Here is a 26,690-nt window from a genome sequence, read left to right as displayed (position 1 = left end):
ACCGCACTCCTTTTCTGTTATACCCCCCTAAATGGCTATATTTGACAATTCAAATTTCGTGTTGAAATTCAAAGTGCGAAAGCGAGTCAAACAAACAATTAAATAACACTCGCGTGCAATTAGCAGCTGCTCCAATAGGAAACAAAAGTATATGGCAAATTTATTACATCCTAGGATAAATAAGAATCCCATATCTTGCAGAAATTTAACCGACGATTTATCATCAAACAAATTTTGCTGCGAATTAAGCAATAAGCCTAGAGATAAATTTGCCATATGCTTTTGTTTCCTAATCGAGCAGCTGCTAATTGCACACGAAGGGCATTTAATTGTTTGTATCACTGGCTTTCGCACTTTCCATTTCAACTCGAATTTTGAATTGTCAAATGAATCCATTGGGCGGGGGGATTCAGTGATGTTATTACACAATTTTTTTTTGCTAGAAAAAGTCTATTTTTTGAATTTAAGACACATTGCCCATCTGACTTCGCAAAAACGAGTGAAACACGCTAAGAAGAAACTTTTAAAGGGTCAAAAAGAGAAAAAAAAACTAATGAGTTTTTGACAATAAATATACTCAACGGGACTTATAGAAACCAAAGAACAAACGAGAAAGCCGCAAAAGGGAGCTTCAAAATTCAATAAAAACCTAAATTTTGGATGTAATAACTTGGAATGGAATTAACTAAAGACAACCACACTAACTTTGCATGTAATAAATTGGAAAGTAAAAAACCCATTTGTGTATAAATTATGAATTAAAAAAAATATGCGAAATATACTGAGTTTGAAAATTTCTTAATTGGAGTTGTTTTACTATTGTACTGGTTTTGAAACGAAAAAATTTATTCGGTTCATCTGATGAATTAAACATGCATCAACGGTGTTAATGTACTGGTAATTAAGTTATGGTCCAGAAATTACCACACGACTATTCACATGCTTCATTAATAACTTATTACGATCTAGACATGATAATAAATCCTGTTCAGTTTTCCAATATTGAACCAGCATTGCTATACAGGTTAGTTTCCACTTACATAATGGTGTATGGAGTAATCATCGTCATCATGTCTCAGCTCCTGTTCGTAGTAATACAGCCCCTCATTGATCACTTCCGCCCAGGCGCTCATAACCTTCGCCCGAGATGGAACCCCTCCCCCGATTGCCCCACTGATCCTATCATAGCCCATGTGTTTACGCACATAAGAAGGCTGCTGGGAAGTAGAAACGAACTGGGAGTTTCCGCCGCCCCCTCCTCCACCTGCGGAAGTTCCACCGGAAACCACGCCCTTGTCTTGAGTCACGATCAGCAGTTTGTTCACGTCTGAGTCGACGAAGTCGTCGCTCTGAGAGCACCCGCTCTCCGACCTAGTTTCGGCCTTCGAGCTAAAATGCAAGACAAAAACTGTTCGATTGCTTATTAAATGAAAAAACGAGGCGAATTGTGCAAGATAAACATGAAACAGTCATATTAATGTGCCCAGCAAAGCGAAACAACTATACTACCATTCGCTGGAAAAAAAAATCGTAGGTAAACTTTCCAAATTATGCTAACATCAGACGTATTTTATCGTATAATTTTTGAATAATTTCGAACTAGCAAACATCACTCAAATCCTTCAATAAAGGATAACCTTTGTGAATCTTTTACAAAATTCAGAGCAATAATTATCATAGTGATAAAGAGTAAAAGACCGTACATGTTAGCAGAGAAAGTGTTGATTTTGGCAGGCGCCGCAATTTCCTCGTCAAACTGGAACTCCAACTCTTCGATACCGTCAGCACCTACGGGTCCCACTGCCCCCGCAACAGCGTCTCCCCCTCCCCCCGAGGCAGTAGTTGCTCCCTTGGAGCTCCTGTGCTTCTTCTTCCCGTGCTTACTCGGGTGGTTAGTCTGTCCAATATATACTGCATTGCTACCGTCCTGAAGCAATACTTTTCAGAATTGGAAAACTTTATTTTAAAATTGCTTGAAAAACTGCTCTGTAAATTAGGATTCCTAAGTATACACTGCATTATTGCGTGTCTTTGAAAATCATGTCCAGAAAAGTTGATTGAGTCTACGTAGTTTTTATCATTTATTTCTGAGCCGTGTCAGCAAACCCGATGTTACTTAAAAAATCAATGTACTTTTTAAAAACCCATTTTGCGCTTTATTTTCATTTCTCTGCTCAATGCAATATCTCGTTTCACTTTGTCAATTGCTAAAAAACAATAGTTTTACAACAAATTGTATATATAACAAATTAGAAACACTCATTTCCACAACCGTCTTCTGCACTCTCGTCATTTGAATTTCCACAAAAAACGGTGGAATTGGTCAGGTCTTTTACCAACTGCCTTGGGAGCGATAACCCATAAGATCAGAAGCTCGATCGTAGCAACGCATATTTATTCAGTAATTCCTTTATACTTCTGACTCAAAACATGGTCTTCGCCCTGTTTTGAAACAACCCTGCCCAAAAATTGTCTAAAAAGAAGAGTAGTACTGAGAAGATTATTTATAGCCTATTTCTACTGCTTTAGCTTAAAATGCAGACCAAAACAGTAAAAGTCACAGGATGATATCAAGCAGCACTTGGGCTCAGAGCCGTCTTCAAAAATTGGACCCGACGCGCTTTTCTTACAGCCGCAAATGGCACTACCTTACCCGCTCCATACAGGGGTGCGCGGAAAGCATGCTCTTTCCGCGTTTTAGTTTCGGTGCTTCCTAAGTCGGTCGGGTAGCTCCGTTTATATATTTTGAATCCTACTCTTTCATGCCGCAATAAACCTTAACCGTGGTCCCTTTCCCTGCTCCCCTAGACAAAAAAAAACAAATTACGGGCCCAAGCCAGCGTCTTGTGCCACGCATATGGTTGGATCCATTTTAAAGGCAGCGGTCTTAAAAAGCACAAAGAGAACAATAGAGATTTTAATTGTCTCTCAAAAATTGAATATTATATACTGAGCGCTCCTGTGACTTATTACACTGATCTTACTCGTCTGCCCGTAACAAATCCCCCTCCAAAAACTAACCCAGTGATCAACCCAAACCCCCCCCCCCCCCCTGTAAACAAACAAACTCCGAATTTCTGCCCTACTACAATGAAACCCCTCTCTACCAAGTCCCTAATTATTCTGCAACTAAATTGCAATGTTACCTCTGGAGAAGCACCGAAAATTGAAGCAATAATGTGATAGCACCATATCTACATCACTGTTTTTCAAGTAACAATTTAACAAAAAATAGCACTCCCTTTCTGGGCCCAAACTTCACAACTTTTAGAAAAGACCATACTGGAGAAGGAAGTCGACTCGTTATTGCTAGTCACAATTTCCCTTCTATACAAAGCACTAGAAGTAGTGAAAACGGAATTTTGGAGGCGCAATGAGTACAAGAAAATGCAAGCAACAATAATATCCGTATCACAAATTTCTTCATCTCTCCCCGCTTTAGCTGACCCAGAGATTTTAGAACCTCAATTACAGCTCTGAGGAGAAGTATATTCCTCCGTGTTAACAAATCACACCACCTCTCTGATACTCCAATATCCCGAGAAGCAACGAGGGGCCAGACTCAAAGCCGAAATAATTGAATCTACGTTGACCTCACTAAAGGACGATCATTAAATTAGGCTCTCTTCTGATAGTACACGCCAGCATCGTTCCAATATCTTTCCCTGGCCTCGCCGTCTATTTTATGAAGCAATTCATGGCAAACAAATTTGAAGCTAAGCTCGCACAATCGATTTTCATTCACCCCCCAATTGCAGAAGACAAACCGTTCGCTCAGTGCAAAAATTTTATTAATTTTCATAAGGCAAACTGCGCTGTTTAAACATAGAAAATGAGCCAGTTAAACCAAAAAAAACTATTGCAGCATGATGTTGAGATCGCAGAACAGGCTTTTCGCAAAAATATACTTGCTGCAACACGTCACAACTTTCCCGCTGGCCGGCATTGTTGTTTTGCTTCAGCCCTTAACAAGGAAACAAAAAAACTTGTCCAAAAAAAACATGAAAAACGACTTTTTAACCCATCCGACACTTTATTTAAGGTTTAAGTGCTTTGGCATGGCTTCTTAACTAAACTCTTTGATAAACTAAAAAAACAACAATTCTTCTAGACTTTTACTAACCACACGTCGTCAAGTAAGTTCTGAAAACTATCCGGTCATTAAATTGCAGCAATTTTTGAATCTTTGATCCCTCCGATCCTTCCCAAGTTCTTACCCAAAACTGATCATCAACAGGCCGTTCACCCGATGAATTCAATCACCACGGCACTTTCCAATCTTGAATTGTTTTTTTTTTCAGCGACGGTTCTAACTAACAAAGGCCCCCAAATAGGACGGACCTGGCCAGACTTGATTTATCAAAAGCTTTCCACACAATCAAACATTGCTCACCTGGATCTCTTTCATAGCAAGAGCGTACCGAAAAGCCTAATTAAGTGGTTGTCAAACTACCTGAGTGCGCGTCAATCAAAAACTATGCTCAAGGACGCCTTGTCAAAACCATGGATTTTTCGTGGAGGCGTCACATAAGGCTCAATTTTATCCCCTACAATTTTGACATAATTTATAAGTCCATGACACTCCACTATCACCCCCGATGTAAAACTACAGTCCTACAAGGACGACTTACACCCAATCTAATTTTCACGGAACATAGCCAGACAACACTCAGAAAAGCCGCGCGCAGGATATTGATCCTGAAGGTTCTATCTAGGACTTGCTGGGGCCAGACCACGAAAATTTACTGGTTACTTTTAAAGCTTTGGAGAGATCACTTTTAGATAATGCCAGCACTGCCTGGTCCCACTCTGCCAGTATAACAACTCTGAACAAACTGCAAACTGTTAAAAATTCTATTCTCAGCGTGATAACAGGGTGTTCAAAGATTATCGCAACAAAACATTTACACTCAGAATGTAAACTTTTCAATGTGGACCACGATTATCATCTACTTGCACCGCAGTTTGGCTTGAAATCTTTTGTTCAAAAAAATCTGCTACTATTTTCATCACTATCATCCCAAACCCCTTCCCCGGAATGTTCGCCCTTGGCTGCTTGACTTATACGCCCGCGAAATAGATACTATCTTATCTGAAAGAAGTTCTATTATCTTTAACAATTTTCAATAACTTCAAATCCACATATACAAATATCGAGTCAGGCAGGCCATATCGAATGCACAACTCCCAAAATTTTGGCCTCTCGGACCACCTGGAAGCTTCCCCGCCGAAGAATCCCTTCCTCGTCCTACTAGGAGAAACCTATCCCTTCCTCAATATTTACCTTAACCTAAATGACAAACGTTCGCCCAAATTAACCTTCCCCATACCTCCTTCTTTGTAACTATTCCCAGAACAATACTTTAAACCCCAATAGACTTGCAGTTTCAACCAATCAAAGTTGTCACCTTAATGGGCCTTGGTTTGAGCATGCCGGAAGCGCCCCCTCGTGGTTTAAAACAACAACATCAAACAGCAGTTCATAATTCAGAAGAGTTCACAACTATAATGAAAATAGGGAAAAGTTCGACATCAACCTTAATCTTGACGTTCTTAAACACAGATGCACAGGAAAACTTCAAAAGCTTTTAGGAATAGCCAACACCATCATCATAAAAAAATTCAAATCAAAACGAAGAAACTGCGATGTTTGAAGCCATAAAACATAGCGAAGAGACAGTCAAAGTGTCATCCATAGACCAAACAACCAACAGACAGTTCGAAAGAATCAATAAAGGCAAGGAATGCAGCAAAACACACTTGTTTTTTTTTTTAACAAAACATCAGTTTTCGAAAACATGGCCTTAAAGCTCTTCGAGTTTGTAGAACAATTTATGATTGACACTTTTTTGATGAAAATGAACCAATTTGAGGCAACTGGATAACTTAGTAGTTTTTTTTCATGCTGGCAAATCTGAAAATTAAAATCTACTATCAAAACTCGAAGTTGGTCACATTTTTTGTGATCATTTCAATTTTGCTGTACGATAGCGAAGTTTCCTTTTCTTATAGCTTTGGAAATCTTAAGTCAAACTGCGAAACTCAAACGTTCCTATTTTTTCCAGAAAAAAAAACACCTAGAACGAAGGCCTATTTGAGATTATTCACTACGTTCATGAATCTTAAAGGGGAAACTTCTTAAAAAAATCAATCTTCGAAAATATATTAGATTTTTTACAGCTCCTTGAGCTTCAAGAATCTTTTGAGATTTATGGGTCAGCTACGAAATAAAACATTTTCGAAACTAACGTCAATCATATTTTTCGCAACACTTGTACTTTTGTCTGCTTTTTAGCAATTAATTCGAATCGAATTTAAAAATCATCCAATTGAGCATGAACAAAATCTGAGCATGAACAAAAAACCACCTTCAGTTCACAGAACTATTCTTTAAATTAACTAAGCCTTGGAAACGCAAATGAATCCCGAAGCACGATATTCGAACCAGATAACTGAGGATTCAGAGTCACATACTTTAACAATACAGCCACGAGACCAGACTGTATGTGAAATACAATTAGTATTGTATCCATTTTATTTATTTAGATACAGCTCGTGTTATTTGGATTGCCACAGACAATAAAAAACGCAACTGATATTGGAAAAAGAGTGTTGAGGCTTAAGACCAAGAGTTACCTGTGTAATCACTGCTGATCTCAAATTTCTCGAACACAATTTTTGTACTGGCGACCTTTTTGAAATGCTGATCCTTGCAATTTTCTATTTAGCTGACAAATCAAATGCAATATGACCATGTTGCATTTTGATCTCGGCAGAAGAAGTTATCACTTTCGAAAATAGTTACGTCATCGAATTTCTAAAACGTTTCTTCTTCCTAAGAGTATACTTGTCAAACAAAAAACATAGCCAATAGACATTTGAAAAAGAATCAATGAACGCAAGGAATTAGAAAAAAATGTTGTGTGTCAATTTATGAAAAAGGCATAGCCAGCAGAGAGTTGGAAAAGAATCAATGAACGCAAGTAAACAGAAAAAATACTTACTTGTTTTTTGAAACAATCTCAACTTTTGAGTTTTCCAGAAAAAAATAGATGCTCTTCAAGCTCTCTGGTTTATTGAAACAATTTATGATTGGAACTTTTTGGATGAAACTAACTAAATTTGAGAAAACTGGATCATTAAGTCAAAATTTTCTTACACTGGGAACTTTGAAATAAAAATCTACTTTCAAAACTAAAGTCGATCAGATTTTTGTCGCTTTTACACTTTTGCTGTCCGATAGTGCAGTTTCCCTTCCTTATAGCTTAAGGCACCAAAAGAAAAACCGCGAAACTCAAACTTTACGACTTTTTCCCGAAGCAAAACAAAAAGATTACCAGGAACGAAGACCTATATGAGATTATTGCCTAGGCTAAAAAATTTGAGCTTCATTTAAAAAAATTTACAGCTCCTTGAATTTTAAGAATCTGTTACGATTGACACTTTAGCATAAAACTAAATCATATAGAAGAAATCTGGGTCAGCTAGGAAATTCGAATAGCAATTAAATCGAATCAAAAGTTAAAACAAAAAAGCGCAACTGATACTGGAAAAAGTCTGCTGGTTCTTACCTGTGTGATCATCGCTGATCTCAAAAATCTCCAATACAATTTTTGAACACAGAGGCAAAGTAGCACTTGGCATACACAAGTAAACAGAAAAAATACTTACTTGTTTTTTGAAACAATCTCAACTTTTGAGTTTTCCAGAAAAAAATAGATGCTCTTCAAGCTCTCTGATTTATTGAAACAATTTATGATTGGAACTTTTTGGATGAAACTAACTAAATTTGAGAAAACTGGATCATTAAGTCAAAATTTTCTTACACTGGGAATTTTGAAATAAAAATCTACTTTCAAAACTAAAGTCGATCAGATTTTTGTCGCTTTTACACTTTTGCTGTCCGATAGTGCAGTTTCCCTTCCTTATAGCTTAAGGCACCAAAAGAAAAACCGCGAAATTCAAACTTTACGACTTTTTCCCGAAGCAAAACAAAAAGATTACCAGGAACGAAGACCTATATAAGATTATTGCCTAGGCTAAAAAATTTGAGCTTCATTTAAAAAAATTTACAGCTCCTTGAATTTTAGGAATCTGTTACGATTGACATTTTTTCATAAAACTAAATCATATAAAAGAAATCTGGGTCAGCTAGGAAATTCGAATAGCAATTAAATCGAATCAAAAGTTAAAACAAAAAAGCGCAACTGATACTGGAAAAAGTCTGCTGGTTCTTATAGCAAAGAGTTGCCTGTGTGATCATCGCTGATCTCAAAAATCTCCAATACAATTTTTGAACACAGAGGCAAAGTTGCACTTGGCATACACAAGCAAAAATATGACCGATAACGCTTATGTGAAAACTGAATGAGTAAAACTTTGAGTCTACAAATATTCTTAAGTGACACACGCCAATTATGACGCATTAGCAGTACCAGTCAATTTGAAAAAAGAAGAAACATACTAATTGACACGCCTCAACTTATAGAGCAATCTATGGAGCAGTAATAACCTGAAAAATTAAATGTAACAAAAAAATGAAACTTTTTTAAATTTGAGATTTTTTTTTTGTGAAAATCATCCCCCCACACGCCATATTAAGTACAAAGTGATGAGCTTTGCTCCTATTAACAAATCAAAAATCAATTACGGCAACTAAGCTTCCTTCGACCAATTTGCAACGATTTCTATGACGGATTAAATCTCCGCTTACGCGTTAATAGCGCGAAATATATCGCGCGTTAATTGTCCCAAATTGCCAAAATAGCTATTTTTAAACCCGCATAACTTTACGAAAAATGATCACAGGTGAAACATTTTTCCAAATTCAAGCTCAGGACAACAATACTTTTTGAATGATTTTTTTAAAAATCCCGTCGAAAATGGCTAGTTAAAAATTCAAAATTTGTCTGAAGAAAAAAACCACCCCCGAGCACAATTATTCCGTAACTTTCGATACGAAAGTCGGAACAATATCAGTCTGTGTTAAATCCTTAGCTTTGGCTGTACTTAATAACTGGTTATTGATCAAAATGAACACTCTTTATCGCAACAATATTTGCGACTTAGATTGGAAAAAAAAGATAGTTCATACTATAACACAAGCATTGCTTGTGCAAATAGTAATCTATTTGAAATGCTGATCATTGCCCATTTCTAATTTAGCTGACAAAACAAATTCAATATGACCCTTGTGTGTTTTGATCTCATCGTGAAGTGTTTATTTCTGCAAGCAGCCTTTCAAAATTGTTATAAAATGTATTTCCTAAAACGTTTCATCTTCCTAGAATTAACATGTGTGAACAAAAAACATAGCCAACAGTTGAAAAAGAGTCGATGAACGCAATGAAATAGAAAAAACACGGACATTTTTAAAAAACTTTATCTTTGGAATTACAAAAAAAAATGAACGGCCCTTACAGCTCTTTAACTGTCAAAAACATTTATGATTGACACTTTTTTTTTAAAATAAAATTAACCTAATTTGAGAAAACTGGATCGATAAATTTTTTTTTATTTCGCTGGGAAATCTGATAAGCAAATTCAATTTTCGAAGTTAGAAGTCGGTCACGTTTTTCGATAGTGGCGTTGGCCTTCCTTGTAACCAAGGAAATGAACTTGACTTAAAAGTCAAACCGCGAAAAACCAAATTTGAGCGTGAACAAATTTAAGAATTTGCCTAAAAAATCAAAAAAATAACAACAGGACCTATATAAGAGTCTTCACTACGCTCATTGAACCTTAATCACTGAACAAACGCAGGCTTTCACTGAACGAAAACATGACTTCGCATTTTAAAGCCACACGATTTTATCAAATCAAAAGCTCATTTACCTTTGACGTGGAGTGTTTGTTTGGCGCCTCCTTGTCATTAGAGTCACTTCTGTAGCGTCCTTTTCTAACCTCGCACCACGCAGAGGTAGATTCGGGGGCACTACTTGACAGTCCAGGGGTCAGCGGTACTGTCAACTCAACCGCGGTTGTTCTCGACTGCCTATCTGAAGGTGTCGTCTTCCCGTCGTCTGCTTTGGGCGCACTGGACGACACTTGCTCTTCTGGCGCCGCGAATTTGGGGATGAACTCCGGAACGTTTATAAGACTCTTAAAAATCGAATGTTCGACATCTATATTATTAGAGTTCAGATCTTTTCCAGAGCTTGATTTGATGTTACTTTTGAACTCCGATTCTTCGTCCTGCGTATCTTCATCATACATGGCATCGCTTATAATCACTGGCGCAACTTCTGGACCTGGAAAAAACCCAGCAGCTAGATTCTTTAAATCCGGTTCAAAAATCATGTCTCCGTTTCTATATCCGACTAAATTCAACTCGTCGGCGTGATTGAGCTCATCTTTGATTGGCCACGAAGTTGGATCAACCCGTTTACGTACGAAGAGTTTGTCCTCGCTTAGTTCTATTTCTTTGCTATTTTCAATTGCCGCAATTATTTCGCTAGTTTCCATAGTGAGTGCTTGGATCCTGTGGAACGAAGCTAGCAGAGATATTGGCAGGTAGCCTTTCACGTCCATCTTTCGGCGCAGGAAAAAGTCTCGCATGAGATTATCGACACTGAAGTAATACTCTCTGAAACATACAAGACTACATGCATACCTCCATAGATAACATCCTTGATTCAAAAGAACATAGCCAACAGACAATTTGAAAAGTGTCAATGAACGCAAGGAAACACAAAAACTTACTTACTAGTTTTGAAAAAAACTTCAACTTTCGAATTTCAAAGTGAAAAATAGATGGCCATAAAGCTTATGCAAAGGAGCTTCCCACAACCCGTTCTTTGGGTTGAACTCAAAACCTCAAATATAGAAGAATATTTCTTGTTTAAATTCAACGAATTTTGAAAAAAAAAACGCTTAAAAAATAAAAAATTGTCTTTTCCGAGGACGATAACTTTTTGTGTAAAAAAATGTGAGTGGCACCACTTATGCATCGGGGCTTCCCACCACCCGCTTTCTCCATTGAACCCACAACCTCAGGTTTCGTGGCTTAGTTTTTGAGAAGAAAATTTAAAAAGATTTAAAAAACGGTAAAAAATCAAAAACTTGACTATTCCTAGTGCCATAATTTTAAGCGCAAAAAATTGGGCATATCCGTCTTTTATTGGGGGGAGCTTCAGTCAAAAATATATCGGTCAAATATTCCCCCCACAGACGTTTTCGAAGACTGTAGACAAAAAGGGGACAACAAAAAGAGACCAGGGGAGTATGCAGGCACACAAGAATGCAGGCGGTCTTTCTATGTATACTCTTTTTTGAAATTCGGTAAAAGGTTTTGGGAAAGAAATAATTTTTTTTTTGCAAAAAGTATTAAAACTTTCCAAAGCGTCTCAAAAAAAATAAAATATAAAACCCTTACACTATCATAATACCAGTTTTTTTTTATCAAACATGAATACTAGGCAAACAGGCCAACCAAAGACATTTGAAATTCATAATAGCAACTGGACGAAACTTACGAAGCGGAAACAAGGCCGACAATTTTTGAGCAGACACCAGTCGAACGAATAAAAAACTTACTATGTGAAAAACTTCAAAAAGTTTCAAGTCCCCCTGAAACTACCCTGCAGTAACTAGTACTCAGCCGGTAGTTAAATTTCAAGTTTCATGAAATTGAGCATGTCAGCTGAAGAGCATGTGAAGTCATTCAATTGATTTTGTTAAGCTAGTTAACTAGAAAAAAGTTTGATAACGCTTGACATTCCAGTTTGATAACGCTTGCTTATCGCAAGCGTAAAAATTAAGTGATCTTCCTGTTATACAACTAAAATGGCTAAGTCTAAGGCAGAAAACACGCGTTTCTTTTTGTCAGGACATTTTTAATTCTTACTAAAAACCATTAACATTCAATAATTGTTTGATTATGTTACCATTTAGACGAAACAAAAGCACTCGATTTTTGAAGTGAAAAATTTAATTTCGCTTAATTAAATATTCGACGAAGTGCACATTAAAAACTGCTATTTTGCAGAAAACAAATGTTAAGAAATGGTGTAAAGGTCAACTTCACTCTTTTACTCGGCGTACAAGTCAACTTCACGTGGTAATACGCAGTGCCCTAAAAAAGCATACACCAAATCGGCTTAGAGGGAGGATGTTAATTTGTTCCGAGACGAATCTTCAGAGGGAAAGGTCAAAATTAACTGTGTTTGTAAGGTAAATGTTGAAATCAACTGCGGTTGTGAGAGCGGCAAATTTACGATGCTGCAGTGGCACTTCTTAGCACACGATGATCTCTTAATAATTCTGATTTAAATACAAAACCAGTAAAATGACAACTAACATTTGATGTTTGATGCTCTCCCGAATGACATTCTGATCTGTGAAGCTAGAGTAAGGCATGTAGTAGTATACCCCGTACACTGGGTCGTACAATGGCGCGCCCAAACCAAGAAGAGCCCCGTTATCACCCACTGAAACAAATTTCCCTGGCTTCAATTAGAATTAGAGGAAGATACCAATCTTCACACTCTTAATCGAACAAGCACAAATGCACATAAAGCACAATAAGTATTCATAAATATGGTAACTATCATCTACACATGCTGTATTTCGACTGTATAGGGACGAAACTCACACAAGATGCTGCGTTGGATGTTTACTACAATATATCTAGAAAAGCGAGGGGGTGTAGAACTGAGTTAGGACCGAGTTGGTTAACTCAGAGTAATTTCGGATAGGGTACACCGTCTGCTCGTCACGCTATCTTATTTTCGGCCGGATAGATTCGTGCAACTTCTTAGTCTAATACCGATCCTAATCTTACTCTTATACTATCTAGTCTCAGGTTGTTTAACTAGTCTCTGCTAGGCTCAATAGATCTAGGGTATACTGGTTTATTGCGGCTGCTGAAGTGCTCGGGAGAGTCCAACTAATTTCTAAGTTAAATTCAAATCTCTCTGGTGCTGAAATTACAAGTAACTTCAGCACTTACAAATAAGTGGGTTGTTAGTTAGATGGATCATGATTGGTTAATATTAAATACTTTACATTGGTAAAATATCTAAATTATCCAATCATAAAATGTAGTCTAGATCAGGTTCCACCCATCCGGGTTTTACAGAGTTTTTTAGAATAGTTCTTCTGCAATTCGAAGGAGGGATGATGGACGTTGGTGTTTGGCGAACATCATATTTCTTCTGTTTCCTCTTTGTTAAAGAAGTTCCAGGAAGCTGGAGTTAGAGACATAAGACGTTGTGTCTTCTAGTGACAACGACTAAGTCTTTGCAACAAACTCAAATCTGATTTCAGAATGGTTTGCTATGTCAGGTTTTTCTGTTCTGCGTGGAGAACTTCTTTTGTGTCTGATCTAATTTGGGAATGGCGTGGAGATTGTGCGTGGAGGGGATGCCTGGTTACTCGGATCTGTACGTATACTTGAACATCGAGGTGGTCATTGGTCTAGTTCAATGAAGTCCTTTTCTGCGAAGTCAAGTCGTACTCTAAATCCTTTGAGTTGTGATTGTGAGTGGCATATCGATTGTGGTTGGTCATTCTCTCTCGAGTGTAGTGGGGTCGTTTTGTCTTTAGATGTTCGTCCTTGGTGTTGTATTCTGATCTATGTATTGCATAATGTAATTTACATTTTATAAAACATTTATTAGTTTAATATTTTTTAATTATGATTTTAGTTAGTTGTTTTCACAAAAGCTTTTTGTTTTAGTTCGGTTATTTTGAAGAGTTACTCACACTTGAGTAGCTCTTATTAAAAATAGAGGTGTGGTCACAAAGCGTGGATGTAGCGCGGTGGGTTAGGCCGGCTATAGAGCATGCTCAGGACGTCCTTCCTGGTGGGTTAGGCCAGGAGTGGGAGTATGATTTCATGCGGTTTTTGTGAGGGGTCCTGTTATGTGACAACGTTTTATGTTGGGTTTGTTGTGGTTTTTCTTATGTTTTGTTGGTTGTGTCCTTTTTTCAAAAATCAAATTGTTTGTGGTATGGGTTTGTCTTTCGACTTTTTTGTGTTTTATTATTTCTTTCTTAGACTTTATAATAGTCTTCAAAAGAATAAATTATCCAGTTTTAAACTGGGTTAATCCGGTTTGGGTACCGTTGGTTTCCTTTTCTTAGTCATGCTGTTATGCTATGTGTTGTGGTGTTTAGTAAGCTGCATTGGTTAGTTTTGTTTAGTATATAATTCCTTTCCAACCGGGTTAAAGGAAAGTTTGAAACGTGTTATCTTGTGTTAGAGTTATCGAGTGTGAAAGCTTGAAACTGAAATTCATTATTTTAAACAATTCTTCGTGGGCGAGCTGTGCGAGTTTGGATAGAATTTTTATGCGAGTGAATGAAAATATCAAAAGGTTAGTACTGCTTTTATTTCTTATGAATTTACTACATAGAATTTTAATTTTACTGCTAGTTGTTGGGGGAAATTAAGTTACAAATTTTCATCATAATTAGATTTACTGCTTGTGGGGAAAATTTTAGAAATGAATTTACTGCATTGGTATTAAATTTATAAATTTATAAGTGTAAGAGATTAATAGAATTTTTGAAATTTGTTTGATGAAATTTGCGATTTTTATTTGTCGTTTGTGGTTTTTGTAGGTGATTGTCGGATGAAAGCTAAAAATCTAAAGAAAACATGGATAAAGAATGGTGAGTTTTTAATATTTTAATTAGTTAGTAATATTCATTTAATTCATACTTACCTGTTAGTCGTCGGGGTAAAAACCGTGGGGGAAGATGTCGTGGATGAGATCGGAATTTGTTAGTAGTTTAGCTAAGATGCGGATGATATTTTTAGTCTGAAGCAGTGGCCAAAGCAATTGAAGTGCCTTAATAGTGGTTAGTTCTTCAGTGCCAACTGCAAACTCATAAGGTGTGTTTTGGATTAGATTATATAATTTGTGATTGAATTTAGTGTTGTGGATGAATTCTAAAATTGGGATTTCTATAGGTTGTACAAACTCGTGCGGGATAAGGAAGGGTCGGGATTCTTCGGCGTTGAAGGTCTTGGTGATGGGACAGAAGATGTACATTTGGGTTATGGGATCATAATTGCGAAGAATACCATGAAGGTTAGTATCTTTAATGCAATATGTGAAATTTAGGAAAAATGGTGAAGTGTATTTGGAATTAATGAATTGAAAACGATGGTGTGGTTGTCTAGAAGGTGTGTGTAGGTCAAAGTGATTTTGGATGAAGCGATAATAACTATATGTGTGGGTTTGTTTAGTGCGCAACATAATATCGTGTGAGCAGTGTAAATCTCTTTCGTGTGGTGCAAGGAAATGAAAGGTTAGTGAAAATATTTGGAAGCGTTCTTTAAAACTTTCGTATGCTTGTGTGTCTGTTAGTGCTTCTGGAATAATGTGATCAAACTTTCGGTCGAAGATGTTTAGTGTAAATATATATGGTGTCTTGATGAAAAATTTCTCGGTAATTTGTGGATTAGCGAAGCGATCGTCGTCTAAGAATTGATCTTGGTTAGCTCTGATGATGTTGTGATCATAGTATTCGAGTGTATATTCGTTAGCTCTAGGTGCAGTGTGTGTTTTTAGTGATTTTTTATATCCAACGTAAGTAAATTGTCTAGGTGTTAGTGGTGTAGTGAGTCGATATAGCATGTCCGTATTTCGCTCTATATCGATGTGAGTGTTAGATAAAGGTAAGCAAAGAGGGTTAGTAAAATGATAATATGAGGTCCAAGAGAGAGTGGGCATTAAAACGTATTCATCTACAAAGTTGCGTGTTTCGTTAGTGTCGTGGGGGGTGTTTAAGGTGTATTGTGGGAATGAGGGTAAGGTGATGGCTAAAAATTCTTTTGTGTTAGTATGCTTGGGGTGGTTGATGTATTCACGGGCTGTTCCTGGTTTTGCTGGGAAAGGATGGTTGGGGAACTTTCTTTTAAAAGTGCGGTAAGCTCTATTAGTGTTGAGTGAAGATTCAGTTGATGTGGATGATGGTGCTAATGATTCAGTATAATTTGAAGAGGGTGTAGGGGTAGGGGGATTGGATGAATTTATAGTGGAGGAGATTTGGTTTATGGTTTGGGTATTAAGGTGGTAGGGTTGTTGTTGAAGGGTAATAAAATTATCTAGCTCTGGGGAGATTCGGGGGGTGTCTGGAGAATGAGATGATTGGTCAGAATGGTATGAGGAGTAGGTTGGGGTAACTTGGGAAGCATAAGAGGGTGTGGGAGTGATTGGGTCAGGGTTATTGGATAATATGGGTTGAAAAGGGGGTTGAGAAAAATTAGAAGAGTTATGAAAATTATTGGATGGGGATGGTTCTGAGTCGGCAAATTCATCGGGGGTTTCAATATTTGGGTTATTGAGTTGTGAGATGGAATATAAAACTGAGATGTGTGAATTAGTGTCGGAATTCATGCCTGATGTTACATTACTAGATGGAAAATCGGGTGGCGGAAAAGCAAAAAGTGGTATTATTGGGATTGGAGAGGTAAGATTGGTTGGGTGGGAATTTGATCGGTGTAGTGATCCAAGTTGGCGGCTCATCGTGGGCTAAAAAAATGATTATTTTGAGACTGAAAAGCGGTGGTATGGGGTTGTTCAATAATTTGTTCATAAGTATTATGGTCTTGTGACTGGTGTGTCATTATATGTTGGATGGGACTTTGTGATGTGGTGAGTTGAAAATTTGGATTATGTGTGATGGCTAAATTTCGAAAATTTCGTGGGACTAGGGATAGTGGATGGTTATTTGGTAGGGGTGGTAATTGTGGTGCCGTTGGCGTTATGTCTACATTGTTATGTTCTTCGTCGTATGTATTTTGTCGTGTTGCTATTTTTGTGTTATATTCTTTTATTTGTGCGTCTAAAAGAATTTTGTTTATAGATGTAGAAAAGATTCCAAAAAATCCTGCAAAGAGTATGCGTGCTACGCTTGCTTGTCTGTTTACTTGTGTGTGTATAGCACATGTGTTGTAGATTCCTTTTAAAAGTGAGAAAAGAAATCCAATAAAGTTAAACATTGCGTATAAAATAGTCAATTTTTCTAAGATGTAGTAGGGCCATCCTAGAAAATCGAGGATCTCATTTTTGAGTGTAACAAAGCTAAAAATATTAATCGGTGATATATCTTGGGGACGGTATTTTTCACCGTTTAGATATATATAATCTTTAATGTCTTTAAAATATCCGCTATAGTCTTGCGTGTAGATATCGGCAAATCCTGCGGTTTCTGCAAGTTTGCGTAAATTTTGGTCTATTGATTGTCTTTGTATAGTGTCCATTTGTGTTAATAATTCTTGGAATTGTTGTGTTCTAATGTGATGTTGAATATCTGATTTTGAATAGATTCCTATTGATTGTAAGTCTATATTTGGGTTTCGAGCAATAGCGCGAATGCTTTCTGGTGAAAATTTTTTGAGTGATTGCATTAATGTGGGATATGGAGTGAGAAGATAATATTTATTTTCATCAGGGTTTAGTTGTACTACATTGTGGCTGTTTTCGGATCCACATGGGACTGCGGTATCCCAGAAATAGGTTCTTCGTGAAAGTGTATCCACGAAATGTACTTTATTCTTATAAAAGATAGGGATTCTTTTATAACATTGTTTATCTTCAAAAACGTATAGTGGTGATACTTTTTTAGTACAAGTATAAAACCATAAGATGTTTCCTTCATAGTCTAAAAAATTTGATCTATTTCCAGATAATAAGTATCCTGCATAGGGTATTTTTAATACTGCTAGTGCAAGTGATTGTAATATTTGTGTTCGTTCTAATTCGCATAGTTGGTGTAGTGTTTCTAATTCGGAGAGTGACATTTCTTGAAAAATTCGGCTAATTGTATAATCTAGTTTCATATCTAAATGAATATCATAGTGGATATTACCGAAATATGTATTGTTCATTAGTGATAATTCTTGTAAGCGTGTGCTTCTGGTGTCATGGGGTTTTAGATGTCCACCAGGTTGTCCGTTGCTTTTTTCAAAATTAACTGGTATATAGGATGTTCCTTCGTTTGGAGGATGACCTGTGGCATATGGGTCGATTTTTACTTTTCCAGTGGTCATGTCGAATCCTTTTTCGTATTCAACTAATATTTCAGAGTATTGTGTTCTGTGAAGTGGATTCCTGTATTTACATGCAAGTTCTGTTTCTTGATATATTTGAAAACGTGTCAATTTATTTTCTATATTGTCTATGTTTCTAAAATTAGAACTTAGTTTTCGTGATGGATGGACTTGTTCATATGGAATTGATTGTATAAAATATTTTTCGTGAAATTTTATCATACGAGCGTGTATTTTTGCTACTTGAAATGTTGTACATGTATCTTCGGGGAACCAAACAATTGTTGCTTGTGTTCTCGTTGTAGGGTCGCAATAACCTTGATCATTTTTACAAGGTAATCGGATTCCTTGATAGATCATTGTATTATCTGATAAATCTCGTGTTAGTTGTATTTTTTCGAGTTGTATTTTCCAATCGAAAAACATTATTTCTTGGTATCCTTTATTTTTTGTGTCTGCTTTGCAGTTTGATGGGTCATTTATACCAATGTGTGGTATCCAATGTTTATCGTGTAGGTCATAGGTTAATCGTCCGTGTGCGCCGTTATACGGGTATTTTTCGTCTAGTTTTATATGTCCTTGGTGTCTTTCAAGTTGTGATTGATGTACAGAGTCTGAAAAAACTTGAAAATTAACTAACTTTCTTGCGGAGTTTTTATTTTGTGTGATGTTTAGTCTAAGTAATTCACTTTTACAATCGTCGGGATTGAGATGTAAAAGACGTTCTATATTACTCTGATAGAATGATTCATGGTCAAGTCGGTTTTTGTTTCCGTTCGAGACTTGTGAACAATGTACTTTCTTTTCGGAAAATGTTGCTGTGAATTTATAACCTGTAACTGTTGTTGCTCGGGCTTTTGAATAGAGTGTTGCTATTACATCTGTCGTTTCTATAGCTTGTGGTTCTGTTTCACATTGTGATACTTGATTTATTGCATATTTATGTAGTGTTTTTTGTTCATTTTCTTCACAATCGTAATGTGTTACTAATAAATCTTGTGGTCCTGTACGAGGGGAAGGGTTTATGTTTTGATTTGAGATTACTAGAAAAAGGAGTTGGAGAAAAATTAATAATTTTAGAATATACATGTGTATGATAATCCTGAGTATGGATTATAAAATGTAATGTAGCCAATTGTGTTTTTGGTATATCTGTCGTATTTGTATATTACTTCAGTAGTTATAAACGGTGGTGGTAGTGATTGAGCTGTTATGTTAGGTGGATTTAATGGGTAGGGATGTTGGGTAATATTATTTAACTTAACTGTGATTTCAAACTTTAATTGTAAACTGTTTTGTTGGAGTATTTGAATATTGTGATCACGGATATCGTTGTGAATATCTTGGCGATATTGTAATCTATTAAGTGCCCAGTTATGAAGGCGGTTACTTTCTTGATGTTGTCCAAATAATGGTGGAGGTGCTGTAAATGTATTCCAATCTAGTCTTAAAGGAATATTTATTGATGATTGTTCTCGATATCTGGCGTCGAGATTATTTGGAAAATTTAAGTTAAAAGGTGGTGGTGAAATTTGGCTTATTGATGGTGTTGATGGTAGTGATAATGTTTCTGGTAGTGATGAGGATGTTGTTGTATCCGTAGAAATATCTATTGGATTATTGACTAAATTTAATTCACCTTGTGTAAATGAATGTGTTGTCCAATATGGTAGTCGTGATGCCTGGTTTGGGGGGTTAAAGGGATTTTCACGTATTTGTTCAGATGTTGGTGTTGAACCTAAGTAATCTGATGGTAGGCTTGAGGTGCTACGTTGTGAAAGAAGCGTAGGGGTTTCTGGTAATATACCAATGGGGTTTTCTGGAGTGTTTTGTGATGGGGATTGAGGTATATCAAAATGAACTCGGGGAGTTTGAAAATTTCTGTTTCGTCGAGGATGTATAATTTGTCTATTTATTTCGACTGTATTTTGGTTTTGACTAGGATTTCTTATTCTACTTAGTTCTTGTGGTAGTGTTGGGTATAGGTTATATGTTGGTTCGCTTAGAGGTGCTTGTCGTTGAACTGGTTCTAGTGGTTCTGATAAACGAGCATGTCGTTCTTCAAAAGTGTATGGATTGTCTTGAAAAGAAATTCGTGTAGATGTTTGAGGATTTTGAGTAGTTGAAGGTGGTGTTGGGTTATCTTGGGATGATGTCGGTGAAGACTGATTCTGTGACTGTTGGGTAGCAATTTTTGATGGATTTTTGAATTGTTACTTTAGTGGGAAGGTTTATGTTTATTATAATATTCTTCCAAAAAAAGAATTAGAAGGATTGTTGCTAGGGCAAATGTGAAGATTGCTTTCTTTATACATTTACATATTGTCAAAATGAGGGATGATAAAAATGTTATGAAAATTACAAACAATAAAAAAATATCAGTTCTACTGAAAATTGTTCGTATCATTTAGACAAGTTGTATAAATCGTACCTGTGGATATAATCAAGGGTTTTGGAAAGTTGGAGGAATAGTTCAAGTATAGTGTAGAAAATTAAAAAAATGTTACAAAAAATGATTAGGATTATTAGAAAAGATTCAAGTATATCAAAAAGAAATATTATAAAGGTTTCAAGTATTGTAAAAAAATGTTTAAAATTTATGAGTATTTGAGTAACTGATTGAGAGAAGAGCATTTAAGAAATGATCTCTTGGTCGAATATTTTTTGCTGTTCGAGGCGATTTTCTAGTGTGGTCGGATTATTTATTGGTTTTTTGACAAGTGGGTTGAGTTTTGTAAAAAATTGTTGGGGGCAATTTTCATGGTGATTGGGAGGTCGTCTTTTTCTTTATTTTTGTTTGTCAAATGATCCGGGGTATGGTGAGATTTTTATACTTTAGGCTATTTAAAATGTTCATTTTGTTACTTTAGGCTAAGTTAACAAATTTGTTTTGGGGGTATTCGTGGTCTGAGTTGGGGAAATATTGTTGATCTTTGGGTTATTAGATAAGGGAGGGGTACGGTATTATGGTGATATTTATTTTAGTTGTCAAGTTGGAGTGGTTTGCTTATTTTTGACCTGGAGGTCGTAAAGTTATAGTTGTAGATGTGCCTGGAGTTCTATATGATTCGTCTAATTGGTCTTAGTTTGAGTTAGAGAAAGTGACGGATTGGATGAATCCTATTGGTCTATTTTGAACTAGAATTATTGCGTACTTGTCAGCATGTTATTTTGAAAAATGTAAATGGAAAATGTTTCGGAGGTTTCAAGATTGTGAAGTATAATGTTAAAATTACTTTTGAAATTCCACTTTCTTTAAAATTTTAGATTGGGGGATGAATATTTTATAGTTTTTACGTGGTTGATTTCGGAGTCTTGTTGTTTTTCTATTTTCTGATTTGTCGATTTGTTCTTGGGGTATTATTTGTTCGGTCATTTTTCTATTTTTTCTTTGTTTTGGGGATTCTTTATGGTTTTGTGTATTGTTTTTGGTGGCGATTGGTTTTGTGTTTTGATTTTCGGTGGGGTTATCATTTTGTTCTGTGTTTTTCAGATGTGGTTCATTTTGAATGATTTTTAATCCTGTGAAAGAATATAATTGAGTTAATTCGCGGAGTGCGTATTCTTTTGGGTAATAAGGTAATAGGTTGTTTCGATGTTGAACGATTTCTTTTTTGTTTGAGTCGGTAATTTTATATGTGACATCAGTGGGTTTTGCAATTATTTGGTATGGTCCTTTTCGAAGGGGTTGTAATTTTTTAGAAATTCCTTTTTGAGTATTAAAATTAGGTATTAAAACAAATGTTCCAATTTTTAATTCGGAGGCTGGTGTAAAACGTGAATTGATTTGTTCATTAATGTTTTGTCTTTGTAATAACTTTTTCGTTATTTTTTGATAAATTTCATTGTGTTTTTTATCTCTATTTAGAATCCATTCGGTGTGTGTACCGGAGGCTAGTTTAAGAATTTGTGGGTGATGAAAATGATCTTCATCGTGTGTATGTAAAGGTAGGTTATAACAAATTGAGTCTTTATTTGGTTGACAATAACCTTGTGCGTTTTTATGAGAATTTGTTGTAAACATTATTGGTTTGCGTGGCTTTTGGTTAAAAACCATTTCGTATGGTGACATTCCTAAAGTTGTCGTAATTTGTGAATTATATGCTAAGGGAAATAATTTTACATCTGCTGACCATTCGGTATATTTTGTATCATTTCCGTTGATGATACATCTAAGATATTCTTGTAATGAACGGTTCATACCTTCGACTAAGCCGTTTGTCCAAGGTGCATGAGATGTACGTGGTTTGTGTTTAATGTTATATAAATGACATAGTGTGATAATTTCATTATTTATGAATTCTGTACCGTTGTCTGTAACTAAAATTTCTGGTAGTCCAAATTTTGCTATCCAGTGTTCATAGAGTGTTGTGTAAGCGTATACAATGTGGTACTGGGTTAAGTGCTACATAATGTGTAAATGCGTCAACAATTACCATAATGTAGGAGTTTCCTTCTGATGAGGGTGAAATTGGTCCTTTAGTATCAAATGAGATACGATGATTAAAGTACAAACTTTGTCCTTTAAAATCTTGTTTTTGTGCTATTTGTTTTTGATTTGGGTAAGGTTTATTTAGTTGACATACTATACAATCATTGCATAGTACTTTTATCCAAATTGGTGCATTTGGGAAGTAAAAATTTTGTATAAAATTTGAATATGTTTTTTTCTGATCCAGAGTGTCCTTTAATATTTTGTGTATGTGAAATATTAAAAGCTATAAGAATCATACTTAAAGGGAGACAGGGAACTGTAGATTCATTCAGGTTATACTCTAAAAGGTCTGTATTTTCGTTTATTGTTGTGTTGTTAAATTTGCGAAAGTATCGGAGGAGTGTTTTGTTTCCTAGAATGGTTGAATCTGCCTTGACAGGTTTAGTTTTATATTTGTGCCATGATTTTAGTTGTCTAATTATCGGGTCAAGATTTTGATATTGTTTCAGTGTTGAAATTGTAATCGTTTCTGTTGGAGGGAGAAAAATGTTCTCAATTTCTAATTTAGATAAAGGTATTGTATCAAGTGGGTCGTGAAGGTCAAAAACTTGATTTATTGTGTATTTTGAATCATTTGTTTGTGGTCCTGATAAATTTATTTTATCAGTTAAATCTTCTTTTTCAATTAGTGGAAAATGGTCTTTTTTAGGCGGGTGTTGTTTTGTTCGTTTTTGTTGGGTGTTATTTTTTATCCATTGAGAATATGGGATTGGTTTGAAAGTTGATGTTCCAAGTAAATTAACTTCATAATGATTATTTTGACAATCTAAATAAAGTGGGAAATGTTGTAAACTATTTATTTGTGATTGTTCAATATCAGTTTTTACTGCATATTTGCATTCCAATCGGGGTGATGTTTCGTTTTCTGCAAGGTAGAATTTTATGTTTTTGGGTATTTCAACTGTTGTTTTTCGTGTAAGTAATTCAGGTGGTGTATTTCGACTTAAGGTGTCTGGTAATGCAAGATTTTTTCCTGCAGTCCAAACTATATGTAAGTTTGGAAATTTCATTAGAATTAGTTGAAATCTGTAAACTCGGTGGTTTGGGTTAGATTTTTGTGTAAAGAGAAAGATGATTGGTTTATGGTCTGTGAATAGAACTGTTGGATGTTTTGATCCAAGTATCAGAAATTCATATTCTGTCAGTGTATATATTATGGCTGTACATTCTCTCATTAGAGTTGAGAGTCGTAGCTCTGCTTGAGTGAATAATCGAGAATTTGCTGATATGAGGTTCATTTTATTTGTACCATTATGTGATTGTAATAGTGCTGCACCGATGCCAAAGTTCGAAGCATCGCACATTGCATAAAATGGTTGATTTGAATCTGGAATTGTGTTTGAAATTTGTTCAGTTAAAAGTTTCTTTATTTCTTCAAATCGTGTTTGATGTTCTGTGTTCCATTCAAAATTATTTTGTTGTCTAAGGATGTTATAAAATGGTCGTAGATATAATTGCATTTTATAAACATATTTACTTAAAAAGTTTAACATTCCAAGAAATTCTTGGATTTTCTTTTTATTTGTTGGTGGTTGAAGTTTTTGAATAGCGTCAATGCGTGATTTCAATGGAGTGATTGTTTTTCTTTCTATATTATGTCCTAAGATTTTAACTCTTGTCAAAAAGAAGTGTGATTTATCGGGGGCGGCCTTCAGATTTTCGTTCTGAAGTATTTGGTGATATTTTTCTAAAACATTGAACATCTCGTCTTTTGTTTGTGATTGCATAAAAACATCGTCTAAATAGGTGATTGCGTTTTTCTTGAGTATTAGTGGTCTAAAAATTTTGCTCATAAAAGCTGAAAATGCTGCTGGTCCTATGGATATTCCATAGAATAAGCGGTTGAATTCATATTGTTGGTTTCCGATAACAAATTGTGTTAAACGTCGTGATTGTTCATCTAGTGGCATTTGATTGTATGCACTATTCATATCGGCGGTTGTAAAGTATTTGCCGTTTATTTTTGTTAAAATAACTTGTATTGGTTCAATGGGCCAATTACATTTTGATTCATCTATAAGTGAATTGAGGTATCTAGCATCGAGAACGATTTTTAATGATTCTCCTTTAGCTAGAATGATAACGGGGTTGATGAATGTGTTCCCTTTTGGTTGTTCTTCTTTATTAACTGGTGATATAATGTTGTATTGTTCTAAAATATCGAGTAATCTGTTCACTTTATCATGTAAGTGAATTGGTACTTTACTTGCTCTCTGTTTTTTGAAAACTGCGTCTGGTTTTAACGGGAGATGTAGTGATGAACTGATTTTTCCAACATCGAATTTTGATGTTGCATAGACTGATGTATATTCAATTAGCTGTTTGGCTAATTTTTCGAATTCGTCTTGTGTTATTTGTGAATGTTGGAAATTAAACATTGTTAAAAATTTTTGTTGGTCCTTTGTGTAGTTACTTATGTTGAATGTAGGTTTGAAATATGGAGTTTTTGTGAAATAATCCGTATTTCTGTTTTCGTTACTTATTATATTATTTATAGATAATTCTTCATTAAGAATTGTAGATTGGCAAATATCTAGTAATTGGAGTATATTATTTACGCGATAGGCTTTTTCGTGTATTGGTGATATTGTAGCGTTGGTTTCACAATATCCTAAAAGTCCTAAAGGTAATGTTACTTGGTAAGGTGTGTTGTTATAGACATGTAAGGAAATGATATCGGAATTCGAATTTTTCAAATATTTTATGGATGAGATTGTGATTTTGAAAAATTTGTGAATAGGTTTGAATTCAAATTCTGACATGTAAAATTTTTGTTTGTTTTGTTCTTTATCATATTGGTGAACTTGTTTGATTGAAAAATTATAGATATTTCCTGATAGTGGTTTTAGGTGTTTTCTTTGTTGGTTAAATATCGGGTAGAATTTTGAAAAGAATGGTGGTTGTTTATTTAATCTTTGAAAAAATGTTAAGGATGTTTCTTTTGTTTTTGTATATTTATCTTTGATTAATATTTTACTATTTAGTATGTTAATTGTTGGTATATACTTCGAAATAAATGGTATTCCAATGATATTATATTTAATGTCAGTGATATGGAATATTTGTTTAAATGGCTTATTTAAAATTTTGCTTTGCTCCATTGTTCTGGTGGGGAGGAGAAATAATTGGATTTTTCCGTAGTTTATCAATGTTGATCCTTGTGCTGTTGCTAACTTACTGGAGGTTTCAAGAGGTGTTAGCTTTGGGTGTAAAGTTTTTATTTCATTCCATGTGGGGATGTTTATTATGTTTGATTCTGCTCCTGAATCAATTAAAAAATCTATTTCAAGGTCTGGTGGTTGAAATTCTTTATTTCTTGGGCTTTCTAAGAGAAATGGTATTGTCCAAATTTTTTCTTTGGGTTGTTCTTTTTGTATATTTTGATAAATGTGGTTTGTATTCAAGCATTTTGTTTTGGTATTTTTATTGGTTTGATTTGTAGTGTTAATCTCATTTGTTTCTTGCGTCGTTGGTGTGGAATTTATGGGTGTAGTGTAATAATTTTGAAGAAATTCTGATTGATTTTCATATATGTGTGATGAAAAGGGTTGTTCATATATGACAGATTCATAGTCATTTTCGACTTTTATCATATTGATAGAAAGAGTGTTTTCAGTATCACTTTCTGAATCTGATGATGTACAGTTTATTTGATTGAGTTGTAACGTATCAGTTACTGTGTCATCAATACCTGGAGGGTCTGATGTTGTTTCTGGATTAGATTGTACTTGATTGATTTGTCTTTGATGTTTAGGTGTACTACTTCTGTGGCGATTATTAGAATTATTATAGTTATTATTATTCCGGTGTGGTGATTGGGAATAATTTCTATAACGATTATTATAACTTGAGTGTCGATTTTGTGAATTATTTCGCGATCTGTTTTGGTAATTATTGTTTTGTCTGTTATAGTTCGATCTATTATATGAGTTATTCCTTGATTGATTGTTCGGGTAATTCTGGTTTCGGTTGTTTGAATAACTTCTATTTCGATTATAGGAGTAGTTTCTATTCCTATTGTATGATGAATTTCGTGATTGGTTGTTTGGATAGTAGTTATTTCTTGATTGGGAATTAGATCTAGAAACAAATCGTTGTGTATTTGAATGTGATCTGGAGTAGTTATTTCGACTATTTGGTCTATTGTAGTGATTTTGTGATGAATTATGCGTGTTTCTTCGTTCTGGTGAT

The 26,690-nt window shown here is 35.3% G+C and overlaps 1 protein-coding gene across 3 annotated transcripts in view; it reads right to left on the bottom strand.

Annotated features, from left to right (window-relative positions):
- LOC134851528 (la-related protein 1B-like) overlaps positions 1–26,690 on the bottom strand; it is a 424,232-nt gene that overhangs the window by 18,878 nt on the left and 378,664 nt on the right. For all 3 annotated transcript variants that reach the window (XM_063867655.1, XM_063867657.1, XM_063867656.1), the window contains 4 exons: positions 12,299–12,428; positions 9,835–10,585; positions 1,704–1,927; positions 1,041–1,389 (listed from right to left, as the gene is read on the bottom strand). In XM_063867655.1, the coding sequence (XP_063723725.1) occupies positions 1,041–1,389; positions 1,704–1,927; positions 9,835–10,585; positions 12,299–12,428 (1,454 nt within the window). The remainder of the gene's footprint in view (positions 1–1,040; positions 1,390–1,703; positions 1,928–9,834; positions 10,586–12,298; positions 12,429–26,690) is intronic.

This window comes from Symsagittifera roscoffensis, chromosome 7 (genome assembly GCF_963678635.1).
Source record: "Symsagittifera roscoffensis chromosome 7, txSymRosc1.1, whole genome shotgun sequence".
Taxonomy (NCBI): domain Eukaryota; kingdom Metazoa; phylum Xenacoelomorpha; order Acoela; family Convolutidae; genus Symsagittifera; species Symsagittifera roscoffensis.
Note: the sequence above shows the minus strand (reverse complement) of the source record. Positions and strands in the feature narration are given on the sequence as shown.